We start from the raw sequence: 16,071 nt of genomic DNA on the forward strand, positions 1-16,071 counted from the left end.
GACGAGGCTGTATATTCTGCAATATATACATTTTTGGTAAACTCATTCAATGAATCCAAGCTCTGCAAGCTGAGATCACACGCACTGCATTGATGCATTCACACAATTTCACAGTAACCATGAGAAAAAAAAAATATGAAATAAAAGAATTTGAGTCGTTCTCCAGCTGTGTGTGATGAACCTTCGGTTTCCGATATCGCTGTTTTACTAACCTGACAGCTTATTATTCTGAAAAGGAAACCTTCATTTGGTTTGCAAATATGAAAGAGTCTAACTACCAGCAAGAATGAGTCGGATTCCTTACATTGAAAGAGCAGACTGTTGGTGCTATATAAATCCTGTATAATAATAATAATTTAAAGAGCACCTGTCATTTTGGATCCATCGTGGCAACGCCTGTTAGCGGGCATCCACTCACCAGCTGCCGCCACGTCCCTCACTTTGTGGTGTCCCTGCCGCATCACCAGCCGTCCCATTAAAGTGAATGGGACGGGTCAGTAAGTCAACAGCGGGTCAGAGGAGAAGTCGCTGCAGGACAGAGATGACAGCTGCTCTTTAAAAATTACAATTTAAAATCGAGCCTTTTCACTAGTGATTTATATGATTTAAATCAAATCCACCCTGCCACAAAGTCTATTACACTGGAAATCTAGCTTCTCCCAAACCAGCACCAGGCAGGAGGAGATCGCTGAAGACCAATCAACTGGTTGCAACAATAATAATCACAAAACGTTCTGAAATTAACTTTTATCCATCAACAACATTTCTAGAACTGGAAGCAACTCATTGTCATGCAAGTTTACATTCTCTTCCCAGCTTTAGGAATCACTCCCGCTCTGTGAATTTCTCTTACCAGACATCTCTTCATCTGGAAGGACTGCACCTTCACGGCCTGGATGGCTTCATCCAGCAGCTTCTCCTGCTCATCCTGGGGGGACTGCTGTGTTGTGGGCTTAAAAAGGGAAAAAAAAAAAAGGAGCATTAAAACTAACAATGTACAAGCTGCTACTTTAAAGCAGAGCTCCACCCAAAAGGAGAAGTTCAGCTTTAAGCCTTTGTCCCCCCGCTCCCCATTAAGGATTGGCACCTTTGGGGAGCGGGTACCTGAATTTGACAGGTATCCGCTCCCACTCCCATCGCCTAGGCCAGGGGTAGGCAACCTGAGAGCCGCAGGACTACAAGTTCCATCATGCCTCTGCAAGTCAAGCTGTACCTGTCAGTTTTGTAATCTTTGCAATGCCTCATGGGAAATGTAGTTCCACAACAGCTAGAGAGCTGCAGGTTGCCTACCCCTGGCCTAGGTGATCACACTCCTCCCTCCCCGTAGTCTTCTGGGACACGTGACAGGTCCCAGAAGACTACGGAGCCATTCACAAAGCTCAGCGTTTCTCGCGCATGTGCAATGGGCGCCCGGCTTTAAAGATGGAAACAATTACAAAAAATGAACACATGAAACAAGTTCCTATTGGTCAGTGAGTACACCTATTACAATGAGGGTCCAGGTAAAAGGTGCAAGGGAACATGTCCAATTTCAGAGCCATGGATGTCATTTATATAACTGGATTACAGAACGATCTGGAGCTTAAAGCAGAGTTCCACTCAACCTGTCAAAAAATAAAAGTCAGCATCAACAAAAACTGTAGCTGCTGACATTTAAAAAACAGCCACTTACCTGTCACTCGGTCCTGTGGTGTGTCCCCCGCAGCCCGTTTCACCGGATACCTGTATTCCAGGAGGCCAGCATCTTCATTGTGGGCACCCGGCTGTGACTGCTTGCGGCTTCACAGCCGGGTACCCACTGCGCATGTGTGAGTAGCGCTGCGCATCATGAATGGTCCTGTAGTCTTCTGGAACCTGTCAAGTGTCCCAAAAGACTATAGGGAGGGAGGACAACTTCCGCTTCCGACCGCCTAGGCCGGGTGTCGGCAACCCGCGGCTCCAGAGCCGCATGCGGCTCTTTTTCATCTTTGCTGCGGCTCCGGAGCACACTGCCCACCAGGTGGTCGGCAAGCCGCAGATCGCGAGCCACATGCGGCTCTTCTGTGTGCCGGGCGCCCGCTCCCCTCCCTCCTCAAAAATCCGGCCCGCGGAGCGTGGAACATTGGCTGTCAGGATGTAGGTGGGGCAGCCAGGATGTAGGCGGGGCAGAGTGACGAACTCCTCTCTCATCCGCCCTGAAGACCAGAACGGCGCGGGAACACAGCGAGAGGAACGCGCGGAGCAAAGGTAAGTGAATTGAGACAATATGGGGGATGAATTACTGTGTGGGGGATGAATTACTGTGTGGGGGATGAATTACTATGTGGGGGATGAATTACTATGGGGAATGAATTACTATATGGGGGATGAATTACTATGGGGGATGAATTACTATGTGGGGGATGAATTACTATATGGGGGATGAATTACTATATGGGGGATGAATTACTATGGGGGAAGAATTACTATATGGGGGATGAATTACTATATGGGGGATGAATTACTATATGGGGGATGAATTACTATATGGGGGATGAATTACTATATGGGGGATGAATTACTATATGGGGGATGAATTACTATATGGGGGATGAATTACTATGGGGGATGAATTACTATGGGGGATGTATTACTATATGGGGGATGTATTTTCAGTTTTAAAAATGTGGCTGTCAAAATAAATTTCAATCGTGGTTTTGGCGAGATTTGGCTCAGTTGAAAAAAAAGGTTGCCCACCACTGACCTAAGGCTATGATTGTGATTATGAAGATACACTGTGGCCCTGATTAACCCTTTGCTTACTGGGCCCTTAAACCCCCTTCATGACCAGAGTGCTTTTTGCAATATATGCAGTGTCGGATTTGTTATAAATGTTGCAATGGTTTTGCGGCTCCCAGTCTTTTTTTTCCCTTCGGAAATGGGTCCAAGTGGCTCTTTATGTCTTAAAGGTTGCAGACCCCTGGCCTAGGCGATCAGACCGGAAGGGGGAGCGGGTACCTGTCAAATTCGGGTACCCTCTCCCCCCCCCCCGCCCCCCAAAGGTGCCAATCCTTAATGGGGTGCGGGGGAGCAGTCCTTAAAGTGGAACCCCCCCTTTTGGGTGGAACTCCGCTTTAATAAATACCTGCCCATGAAAAGTAAAACAACACAATCCCTTTAACACCATCCTCCCTAGCAGCACATATCTTTTTGTTTCCCCCGATGCTTCCCTTGGGGAGAAAATGTAATACTTCCAGGTATGGAGAAGCATGTGACCCATGTCCCTTTCTCATGTGACAGAACTGGTGCTTGGTGATTGGCCCAGCAAGGTTACATGGGGGGCGGGGCAGGGAAGAGATAGTCCTTACCTCTGCGTATCCCCAGTGAGAGCCAGCTATAGCTTTCTGAGGAACCTCAGCCGACTTCCCACTGCAGGTGCATCAGCTCGCTCATTGCCTTGTGGACAGTACTGCAGCCTTCTGGGACATGTGCACCAGGAGGCTGCGGGAGGGGAGGGAGTGGGGCAAGGGGCGCTATCCTCACCTTGGACTGCAGAAGAAGGAACCAAAAAAAAAAAATCAGTAGCCCCTCCCAAAAAAATACCTGAAACTCACTCACAGGCGGGGGGGGGGGGGGGAGGAAGCAAACCAGTGAGAGTGAGCGAAGTTAAAAAACCTTGTGCCTTTCCAACCGCTTTTAGCTTCATATTCCAGTTCTTATTGGCCGGTTACAGATATAAATAATATCTAGTACTACTCTTCTTTAAACCAAGAGTTGAAAGGTTAACTTCGAATGACTTGGACTTGATGGAACAGTCTCAACATTTCAGACTTTTAACCCCCCTGGCGGTATTCCCGAGTGTAGCTCGGGGTAAAGTTTCAGCACCACAAGCGGTAACCCCAACCTACACTCAGGAATACACTGCAGTGTTGCTCCGGGATCCCTCCAGCACTTACCTTGTCCTGCGCTCCCGCAATGTCCCCCCTGCAGCGTCCCCGGCCATGTCCTCCGGTTGATGCCGGCATCTGTCTTCTGGGTTCCATTCCCTGGGACGTCGGGACGTACAGGACATACGGGGGATGGAACGGCGGGAAATTTGAAAATTGTAAAAGTGACATTCACTGAATCCACTAAATTCACATAGTATAACATTCCTGTATCAAACCATTTCACATACATTTTGTCCCGAGTGCTTTGTCTGGCGCCCTGCCTGCATTTTTACTGTTCTTTCTGCCTGGAAACTGAGAAACGTCCATGGCGTCCAAAAAGCGTCCCTTTAGGTCAAAAGCGGTTTTAGACCGACTAGAGAACAGCGATAGTAAATCAGAACCACTTGCAGAATTGAGTGATAATGATTCGTGGGGGAAATTCCTCATCAGACACTGAAAACGATTCTGCGACTGAGCTCAGCGATGTGTGAACTTGGCGCTCTATTTCAAATTTCAGTGTTTTTGGTTTGATTATATTATTGAATTAAATTTATTATTATTATATTTTTTATGATTATTTATTAAATTATAATTTATGATTTCGTGACTCAAATTTTATCATCCCCGGGATGTTTACTAGACTCTTGTTCGGACAGATTTCAGTGAGTTATTCCTAAAAATTACAGGCCTACAATAAAAAAAAGACATATTTCCATTGTGACAGTAGGCAGGTGAAATCACCTGGTTGCGTCCTGGATGGACGATATATTTGTCCGAGGTTCAGGGTTTATGGGGATTTGTACCACTAGAGGGAAGTGCTGAGTCCTTCAGCACTGAGATAATGAGCCCAGCTGAAGGTAGTGGGCTCATTAACACCTGTATAAAGCTTCCCAGAGTGCTTAGGGAGTTGCTCCACCCTGGAACCAGATCTGTGCCTGAACTGTCTGGGGAGCTGACCTGTTATCTGTGTGCAGAGAGACCAAAGCCTGTGTGGCTAACCTCCCAGTACTAGCAACTAGGTATAGCAGCAGGCTGTACCTAGTGGGTAGCTAGGGAAAAGCTGTTGTTGCAGTAAGTAACCAAGTTGGCCAGGATTTATTTTGATGTTTCTTTTTGGTTTATCATTTTTTTCTGTAAATATTGTAAATAAATTGCACCTGTTTGTTTTCACCTCCACTATTGTTGTGCTGTGCCTATCTTTTTGTGTTGTGCACCCATCCAGGGGGTCACACACACCCGCTGCCGAGCTAACCCTGTTACACCATGCAAAAAATGCACCGCTTTGAGCACAGAAATATGGACATAATCAGACCGCTAGGGAGGTTAAGCAATCTCAGTCAATTTTCTATCAATAGAGCCATTAAGCTTTCATCTTTGGAAGCAGAATTGACTTAAAACCGTTCTGAAATGCAACTGGCTTGTGTGACGGATCGGACGCCAGAAATAGAAAAGCTAAAACAAAGAACAACAAAGCAAATTGAGAATGGAGAGGCGGCAAAGAGCACGGAGTCCAACAACTCCGCCAGCGAACTTCAATCTTACTGAAAAATAGAAGGCGGGATAAAACACAGGAGAGAAGCTGGAAACCATGGAGTCGGCCCACTGCCCTCTGAATGACAAAACATCAAAAATTGCAGCTTGTCTTGCCAACATCTAAACATTGGCAGGACACCCTTCACGTGGCAGCTGTACGAGATAAAGGAAACGTAGAACAAATCGATGTTAATTAAAATGTAAAAAGAGTTTAATGTAAATAATCTGACCATGAATTGTTTTTATGGACACAGCCTCCACTTTCTGCTTTGCAGAGCCATACAATGGCTGAGATTAACCCCTTCACGCCGGCGCCTCCCGGCCCTTTAGGAGTTTCAGAAGCCGGGATGCGGGATGGGGCAGGGTTTAGGGATCATGTGATCGCCGTGACGCGTTGTCATGGCGGTTACATGATCGGGAAAGGTCCCGTTCGAAAGAGGAGACCGGGACCTTTCCGTGAGTACCGGATATGTGTGCTGGGAGCGCGCAGGACACGCGCTCTCGGCACATATGTTTTTTTTCTTAACAGAACGCAAATGTGCGGCCGCTCGGCGTCTAGTCCCAGATGCCAGGAGGCCGCACATTTGCATTCGGCCGGCGTGAAGAGGTTAAAGCAGAACTATTTCCAATAGTGGTGCACCGAAATTAAAATTCTGGTACTGAAACTTCAAAATTTACTTGGACGAAAACTGAAATGCGCAGTTTTTAAAAATGAATATATATTTTTTAGAAAAAAATACACTGATTAAAAAAACAAAAAAAAAAAAACAAACAATATATACCCCAATTTTTTTGTAAAATATGAAAGAGGATGTTAAGGTGAGTACATAGATACCCAACATGTCACGCTTTAAAATTGCGCACGCTCGTGGAATGGCGTGAAACTGCGGTATTTAAAATATCTCCATGGGATATGCTTTAAAATTCTCTACAGGTTAGCAGTATAAAGTTACAGAGGAGGTCTAGTGTGTGAATTATTGCTCTTGCTCTGACGTTCGTGGCGATACCTCATGTGCGGTTTGAACACGGTTTACATAAGTGGGCATGGCCTACGTATGCATTCACCATGGGGGGACGGGGGCACTTAAAACAAAAACAATAAAACATTAAATAATAAAAAAAGGTTTATTGTGCACTGTCCCTTTAAAAATAATTTAATCACTTTTATTCCTATCACAAGAGATGCATGCATCCCTTGTTATAGAAATAATTAGTGACAGGTCCTCTTTATGGAGAGATATGGGGTCAGTAATACCAGACATCTCTCCTCTACAATGTAAAGCATTGGATATAAAAAAAAAAAAAAAAAAAAAAAAACAGGAAGTGACATCGCTCCTGTCCTCCAAGGGCATAGAGATGAGTGGCGGCCATCTTTCCTTCACTCATTTCTATGCCCAGCTCCTGGATCGATGGTTTCACAGGTAAGGCTGAGAACTACCAAGCAGGAGGGCGGCGGCGAGAGGAAGGGATTTTTCGGCACCTGTATCAGTGCTTTTTATCATTTTGGCCAACGACTAAAAGGGGTGTTTTCGGCCTAAATTTTTCGGCCACCGAAATTTTGGTGCATCCCCAATTTCCAAAATATTTAAAAAAACATGAAAGATAAATAAAATAAACCTGCTTTGCTACAATATTACCCTTCAAGTGGGTTGTAAAGGTTCAAGGTTTTTTACCTTCATGTATTCTATGCATGAGGGTAAAAACCCTCTGTGTGCAGAATCCCACCCAATACTCACCTGAGCCTAATTGCGATCCAGCGATGTACACGAGAGCCTCAACTCGTCTGGGACTCTCCTCCCTCATTGGCTGAGACAGCAGCAGAAGCCATAGGCCAATGAGGAGAGAGGGGGCGGGGCCTAGCCATGGCTCTGTGTGTGAATGGACAGACAGAGCAGCGGCTCGGGAGCGAGCCGGCTTGGATGCTCCCATAGCAGGCTGCTTGCTCTGGGGTCCCTTGGCAGGAGAGAGGGGCAAGGGTGCCGATGGGGAACCCAAGAAGGAGGAGGATCGGGGCTGCTGTTCAAAACCAATGCAAAGAGCAGCCAAGTATAACATGTTTGTTATTTAAAAACAAAAACTTGCCTTTAATATCACTTTAAGGCCGACCATACATGGGTCGATTTTCGAACGATTTTTAGTTCGAAAATCGGACCTAAGAATAATTGGTCAATTTTTGCTCTGTTAGTGGGGCAATGGCACCGGCCCAGGGGCGGACTGACAACTCATGAGGCCCCCGGGCAATAGGGGATCATGGGGCCCCTGTGTCCTTGCCCAAACTCAAAAAAGCCTATGAAAAAGGTACCAGGGGCATCTCATGGGGCCCCCTACTGACCCCGGGCCCTCAGGCAGTGCCCGAGTTTCCAAATGGTCAGTTCGCCCCTGCACTGGCCAATGGTTCCTCCCCATTTCCGTGGTTCCTCCCCATTGTGTTTATCGGGCATGCTGGAAAATTTGTGAAAAACGACCGATTTTCAAAATCATTGGTGGCACCACTGGATTACAGAACAAACGCTGTTTTCTATTGAAAAATCTTTCAGAATTCGACCCATGTATGGCTTACTTAAGTCTAGAAATACTTCTGTTCTCCCACTAGTCAGTCTGATGGCCAGCATCATCCAACCCACCTCTTCAAAGCCCAGGTCATCCAAGACCCAACCCCACCTCTCTGTAACCCTACTTTATTCTCCGACCAGCATGCTTCGGATCAGTAGATTAACAGACTGGCTGCTTGTATCGCTTCTTCCTCTCAGTCTGCTTGCATTAAAAAAAAATACATTTAAAATGATTGTTCTGTTATGATTACAACTTTACAAACATGTTATACTTACCTGCTCTGTGCAAAGATATTGCACAGAGCAGCTCCAAACTTCCTTTTCTAGGGTTGCCCACTGGGGGTCTCAGCTCCTCCTCCCTCCTCTCAGGATTTGACTGACAACAGCAATGGGTCCTGCCGCTGCCTCCGTGTCCAATAAGGAGAGAGAATGAGAGAAATCAGCACTGTTGCTTTCGGGCACAATACTGGATTGAGATCGGGCTCAAGTATTTAGGCAAGGCTGAGAATATATTAACCTCCCTAATGGTCTGATTATGTCCATATTTCTGTGCTCAAAGCGGTACATTTTTTTGCATGGAAATATGTAGTTTTTTTATTGTAGGCCTGTAATTTCTGGGAATAACTCCCTGAAATCTGTCCGAACAAGAGTCTATTAAACATCCCGAGTAGGATAAAACTTGAAACACGAAATCATAAATTAATAAATAATCATAAAAAATAATAATATAATAATAAATGTAATTCAATAATATAATCAAACCATAAACACTGAAATTTGAAATATAGCGCCAAGTTCTCACATCGCTGAGCAAAGTCGCAGAATCGTTTTCAGTGTCTGATGAGGAATTTCCCCCACAAATCATTATCACTCAATTCTGCAAGTGGTTCTGATTTGCTATCGCTGTTCTCTAGCCGGTCTAAAACCGCGTCTGACCTAAAGGGACGCTTTTTGGACGCCATGGACGTTTCTCAGTTTCCAGGCAGAAAGAACAGTAAAAATGCAGGCAGGGCGCCGGACAAAGCACTCGGGACAAAATGTATGTGAAATGGTTTGATACAGGAATGTTATACTATGTGATTTTAGTGTATTTAGTGAATGTCACTTTTTGTCATTTTCAAATTTCCCGCCAGTTCCGTCCCCCGTACGTCTCGACGTCACAGGGGGGGCGGAACCCGGAAGACAGATGCCGGCATTGGCCGGAGGACATTGCTGGGGACACTGCAGAAGGGACATCGCGGGAGCGCAGGACAAGGAAAGAGCAGAAGAGATCCCGGAGCAACGCTGCAGTGTATTCCCGAGTGTAGCTCGGGGGGGTTACCGCTTGTGGTGCTGAAACTTTACCCCGAGCTACACTCGGGAATACCACCAGGGGGGTTAAAGGATACGTTCACTTTTATAATAAATAAATAAATAAATATATATATATCCATTCAGTTGTATCCAACCCTTGGCGATTGCATGGACCGTCATTTGTAAGCGACTTTTTCCATGAATTCTCTTAGCAATTATTTTACAGGGTAGGTTGCCAGGTCTTTCCCCAACCCCCACCATGCAGGAGATCCAGCATGGCCAGGGATGAAACTAGGATAATTTAGACAAGAGCCAATTAACCTACCAGCATGTCTTTGGAGGGTGGGAGGAAACCCACGCGAACACAAGGAGAACATGCAAACTCCATGCAGGAGGCGCCATGGTTGGGAATCGAACCCATGACCCAATTACTGCACGACTAACCACTAAGCCACTGTGACGCCCAATATATATATATTTTATTTATTAATAAATGCACATATTTTTGCAGGTTAAAAAAAAAAAAAGCATTTATGTTGTTTACTCTGCAGTCTGCAAAGCATTGCAGCTGAGATTGGCAGATCGCGGGTGCATTGTCAGGGTCCTGCAGACATTTAGTCAGCTGTCTAGCCATAGCTCCTGTTACTGAACGGCAGGAAGAATCACCAGCGCCCTCGCAGTTCATTGAGAACTACAATCCATCAGCCGCCGATGGTACATGTAGGTTATTCATTCACAGAACTCTGTGAAGGAATGATGAGGCTATGTGGGTGAAACCCGGCGCCGCCGCACTCTTTTTAAATTGCGACAGAGGGTGCAGGGAGGAGATTCCTCGTCCTCTGTCGGGGGGGGGGGAATTGGGGGGAGAAGGTGCAGGAGCTAAAAATTGGGTGAAACATGTACCAAAGGGAAACTTGTCTTAAAAGGGATATTAAAGGCTGCTTTGTTATATACAGAGCATCCAGAAAGTATTCCCAGCGCTTCAGTTTTACCACATTTTGTTATGTTACGGCCTTATGCCAAAATGGATTAAATTCATTTTTTTCCTCAACAGTCTACAAACAATATCCCATAATGACAACGTGAAAGACGTTCGTTTTGAAGTCTTTTCAATTTATTAAAAAAAAAAAAATACACATGTACCTAGATTACATTTTTTTTTTTTTTATATTTTTTTTTTTTTTTTTTTTTACATACTGTCACCCTAGCAATACAGTGTCACCATGGTGACACTGTACTAATTGTGGGGGGTGATGAAGATTTATTGATTTCATTTTTTTTTTTTTTTTTTTTACACTGATAAATACATAAAGGCTGTAAAAACAATCATTTCTCCTCTCTGGCTGCATTCCTGCAGCCATTGAGAAATACTGTGAGAGCTGCGATTGGTCACAGCTTGTCACATGGTACAAGGCTGCTGTGAATAGCCCTGTACCATGTGACCTCTGTGATCATTCACAGATTTCGCACGTAGTAAGCAATGATGTCAGAAGCGACATCATTGCTTACTAGTCTTCATGTGATCACGGATTGGCCAATCAGTGATCACATGATTGGGACCTCACACGGTCCAGTGCCCTGAGGACACAGCAGGCACCGGACCATGGTGCTGCGTGCTTCCAGGGAGCGCGCACAGGCTAAAATGGCGGGCAACGTTTATGAACAGGCACCCGCTCCTGCACTGCTCCTGTCCGGCCGTTTATATACATGGGTCGGGCAGGAAGTGGTTAGACAAAAAAAAAAAAAAGGACAAATTTTGAAAAAAAAGAAAAGTTTTTCTTAGTTTCTGTTATAAATTTTTGCAAATAATTACTGTTAATGCTTCACTGATGAGGAGGCACGGATGAGGAGGCACTGATTAGCACGGATGAGGAGGCACTGATTAGCACGGATGAGGAGGCACTGATTAGCACTGAGGAGGCACTGAGTGGCACTGAGGAGGAGGCACTGATTAGCACTGATGAGGAGGTACGGATGAGGAGGCACTGATTAGCACGGATGAGGAGGCACTGATTAGCACTGAGGAGGCACTGAGTGGCACTGAGGAGGAGGCACTGATTAGCACTGATGAGGAGGTACGGATGACCAGTGCACATCATGTATGGACAGTCTTGCCAGTAAATATTTTTCCTTTTCTCACACAGACATGTTGTGTGAGGAAAGGAATGCAGATAACCGACAAGTCTGTTTACATGTGATCAGCTGTGATTGGACACAGCTGATCACATTGTAAAGGGCCGCTGTGATTGGCCCTTTACAAAGAGATCACAGAGCAGGTCCAATGCACGCCCCGGGGGGCACAGTTCTGGGAGGACAGCCACAGTTGCCCTCCAGAACTAGATAACCGCGCTGTAGCATTCTTCCAGGCATAGCACAGTCCGCAAATGGTTAACATATTCCAAGCTGGCCCAAACCGACTATTTCCTTTACTAAGCGATGCAGATGCTACATACAGTAGAATGAAGAGTTCACTGCATCTGCCCACCTCTCCACCTTGGCCAATCAGTGAAAGCCTTGTATTCAGTGATAAAACACAAGGCTTGCTCTGAAAGACTTAGAAGCACTCAGCCCGACTCACGTCTGTTCCAGCGGCAGATGCAGCGCCTCCCGAGATGCTGCAAGAACCCCGCGCTGTGTACTGTATGTGGCTGGTGCTGCCAACAACATGATACAGCACCGGGGACTCACAGCACACACATCACTAAGGGAAGTAAATCCTTTGTTTGGGCCAGCTTGGCCAAAACAAACTACTGTACACCTATGTGACAGGAGGGGGGGGGTGTACATACACATATATATGATTGGAGGGAGGGGGGTGTACATACACATATATGATTGGAGGGGGTGTACATACACATATATATGATTGGAGGGAGGGGGGTGTACATACACATATATGATTGGAGGGAGGGGGGTGTACATACACATATATGATTGGAGGGAGGGGGTGTACATACACATATATATGATTGGAGGGGGTGTACATACACATATATATGATTGGAGGGAGGGGGGTGTACATACACATATATATGATTGGAGGGAGGGGGGTGCACATACACATATATGATTGGACGGGGGGTTTACATACACATATATGATTGGGGGGGGGCTGTACATTTATGATTGGAGGGAGGGGGCTGTACATACACATATATGATTGGAGGGGGGGCTGTACATTTATGATTGGAGGGAGTGTACATACACATATATGATTGGAGGGAGTGTACATACACATATATGATTGGAGGGGGGGCTGTACATTTATGATTGGAGGGAGGGGGGTGTACATACACATATATGATTGGAGGGGTATACATGGATGGATGGGTGTGGATGAACCTATCTGTATACAGAGGGAACCAGGGCCCCCCGCATCTACTGACAATGGTACACCCCACCCCTTTCTATCTGCAGGGAGAAGCCCCTCCGGCAGTGTGGCCCCTCTGTCTCTCTATAGGCCAGCAGACAGGGCCCAGCACCGCCCTCCTCCTCCTCCCCCCAGGTCCAGCTTTACCTGCCCCCCTCAGGCTCCCCACACTCCCCCCCGTGCTCACCCGTCCCTGCCCCCCTTCGTCGCCCCTCCCCCGCCATCGCACACAATCCGGGGTGCTGGAACCCCAACACTCACCATGATGTCTCAGCTTCTCCTTCCAGTCATGTGACCTGCACGCTCCGCCCCGCCCTACTCTATGATACCGGGTCGATCATTGGTCCGCTTCCTGATTGGGCCGCGTCACGGAAGACGGACAGGGGCGGCGGCCAATGGGACGGCGGAGGAAGTGCAGGGTCGTGTCTCAGCGGGCTGTGCAGTGTCACCTCAGTGAGGGAATGCTCTGTGACAGGACCCCGGGGGAGGGGGGGGGGACCCCAAGTATCATTGTGTGATAGTAGGAGATCGAATGTGAGACAGAACCTGGCGGGAATTACCTCACAAGCCCCCCATGTCAGTGTCCAACAATAATACAGAACTCACACATTGCCTGCCAGGAAATCTCCAGCAAAGAAAACCTGTCAGCTTCCTGTGTCCCCACATTGGGGAGACTTCTCACTTCCTGTCCTGGTGACAACACCAGGAAAAGCTATTGCAGCGTCCGGCCTTCCTCCGACTTTGCTGCCTCATCTTTAGGGCCCTTTCACTCGGGCGTTACGGCTTTTTCATCGGTTAAGTTACCTTTTTTTCCCAAGAAAAAAACAGATCGGTTTTTCATCAGCTTAAGTCAGTTTACATCCATTTCCATCCGTTTACATTCGTTTTGTTACATCCTTTACCAAAGCAAAAACACCGTCTGTTCGTTTACATCCTTTTTGTTTTATGGAACAAAAAAAGGGTTTCCTTCTCTTTAAAAAAAAATGGATTTCAACAGATGCGGACATTAACCCCTCCCCCTCTGGAGGATTCCCCCCCCCCTTCCATGTGTTGCCGTACGGCGCTGCGTTACTTGAACCCCACGCCTACCCGGTGCTTCTACCCCCTTCCTGCCCAGGACCATGTTCAGCTCTCGCACTTTGAATGACTATTGAGCGATCATGCAACATTGTACTCCTATGACATTTTTATCCTTTTTTCACACACATTAACCCCTTGGCGCCGGCACCTCCCGGTCCCTTAAGGGTTCCAGAAGCCGGGGGGTGGGGTTTTAGGGTCATGTGACTGCTGTGATTCACTGTCACAGCGGTCACATGATCAGGAATGGTCCTGATCAAAACAGGAGATCGGGACCTTTCCGTGAGTACCAGACGTGTGCTGGGAGTGTGCAGGGCGCGCGCTCTCAGCATATTTTTTTTAATAGAACGCAATTGTGCGGACGCTCGGCGTCTAGGCCCAGACGCAGATTTCCGTTCGGCCGGCACCAAGAGGTTATGCTTTCTTTCGGTGGTATTTGATCGCCTGTGCATTTTTTATTTTTAGCGCTATCAGCAAAAAAAGACCGACAATTTTGAGAAAAAAACATATTTTTGACTTTTTGCTATTAAACATGTCCAGTAAAAAAATTGACAAAATCAAATTTCGTCATAAATTTACCCCAAAATGTATTCTGCTCCGTGTCTTTGCTAAAAAAAAATCCCAAAACGTGTAAATTAATTGGTTCACGGAAAAGTTATAGCGCCTTAAAATTGAGAAATAGATGCTGGAAATTTTTTTTTGTACTAGTAATGGCGGCGATCGGCGTCTTATAGCGGGACTGCGGCGGGCATTCTGACACTGGGGGGGGAACTGACTTGGTGTCACTGACATCCATCACTGCATTATGGATCGGAGTCCGATCCATTATGTTCCCCAATCCGCAGATCCGATCCATCCTGCGGGGATCATCGACTTGCTTTGCTACTTACCTTTTCGTGGAGCGGGTCCGGTGTCACCCCGTATAGGTTACATGCCGATGATCCCCACAGGATGGATCGGATCTGCGGATTGGGGAGCATAATGGATCGGACTCCGTTGCATTATGTTCAATCTGTCCCCATCACCCCCCCCCCCCCCCCCCCCGTGCATCAAACGTTTCCCTTTACTGCCTGGGACCCCCTGTGTGCCCCCACCCCCCGCAGTGCTGCAGGCTTCTCACTGGCAGCTGCATGCATGCAATAGGATCCTTCAGGATGGAGAGTGGGAGAAAGGTCCAGTAAATGTGTCACACTTACCAGTCCCTTCCTTTCCTGAATGAACACAATGAATGATCAGTACCAATCACTCACTGTGTTCATTCATAACTAAAGAATAGTAAACTGTTGTTTTTTTTTGGGGGGGGGGGGGGGCCTGTCAAGTTGGCTGTATGGGGCCCCGGGGTTTCTAACAGCAGCCCTGCATGTGACACCTATTGAAGCACAAGATTTATGGACGTTATTTTGTGTTTGTGTTTTTCACTTTGAGCAGCAGCATTTTTTGCACTCATTTCTGTTAGCACAATAGTTTTTGCACAATAATTTGGTCACCAATTGTTTTGTGTACAGTAGCGCGGGTTATTTGCTGTTTAGATAGTTAACTAGTGTAGCCCTACCCTATCAAGGGCCATTGAAGTCCATAGAACCAAAAAGGCAACTTTTTGCTTTCAAAAAAGTCCCTGACCCTTTCCAAAAAACGCAGCGGGTGAAAACGCAGAGATGTGAACGTGTCCCATAGGAAATCATGTTAAAGGGACTGTACTGCATTTCTGCAAAACGCTGCGGAAAACGCTGAGGTGTGAACCCGGGGTTAATGTACTTTACTTTTTTTTTTTAATTTTTTTAAAATTTTTATATAGGGGCGGGGTCTCTTGTGTGATACATATTTTAGGTAAAAGCTTCCATCATCCACTGTTACAGTCTCCTCCCCCTCCTATCATTGTCTCCTCCCCCTCCTATCATTGTCCCCTCTGTCTCCACCTCCTATCATTGCTCCCTCCCCCTCCTATAATTGTCTCCTCCCCTTCCTACCATTCTCCCCTCCTCCTCCTACCATTGTCCCATCCCCCTCCTAACATTGTCCCCACACCCCTATCATTGTCCCTCTCACTATCATTGTCTCCTCCCCCTCCTATCATTTTCCCCTCCTACCATTGTTTCCTCCCCCTCCTACCATTGTCCCCTCTCACGCCTATCATTGTCCCCGCCCCCTCCTATCATTGTTTCCTCCCACTCACCATTGTCCCCTCCTGTCATTGTGCCCTGCCCCTCCTATCATTGTCCCCTCCCCCTCCAATCATTGTTTCCTCCCCCTCCTATCATTGTCACTTCCCCTCCCCCTCCTATCATTGTCCCCTCCTCCTCCTATTATTGTCTTTCCTCCTCCTATCATTGTCTTTCCTCCTCATTGTCCCCTCCCCCTC

The 16,071-nt window shown here is 46.7% G+C and overlaps 1 protein-coding gene across 1 annotated transcript in view; it reads right to left on the minus strand.

The window, feature by feature from the left end:
• LOC149427589 (vacuolar protein sorting-associated protein 35-like) overlaps positions 1–12,957 on the minus strand; it is a gene marked incomplete at its 3' end in the record, with an annotated part of 79,551 nt that extends 66,594 nt beyond the window's left edge. The window contains exons 1-2 of the mRNA XM_089667874.1: positions 12,897–12,957; positions 854–952 (exon numbers count right to left, since the gene is read on the minus strand). Coding sequence (XP_089524000.1) covers positions 854–952; positions 12,897–12,899 — 102 coding nt within the window. The remainder of the gene's footprint in view (positions 1–853; positions 953–12,896) is intronic.
• Between the last annotated feature and the right edge of the window lie 3,114 nt (positions 12,958–16,071).

The sequence above is a fragment of the Staurois parvus genome, unplaced genomic scaffold (assembly GCF_062004578.1).
Source record: "Staurois parvus isolate SC_StPar_1 unplaced genomic scaffold, SC_StPar_1.0 ptg003638l, whole genome shotgun sequence".
NCBI lineage: Eukaryota > Metazoa > Chordata > Amphibia > Anura > Ranidae > Staurois > Staurois parvus.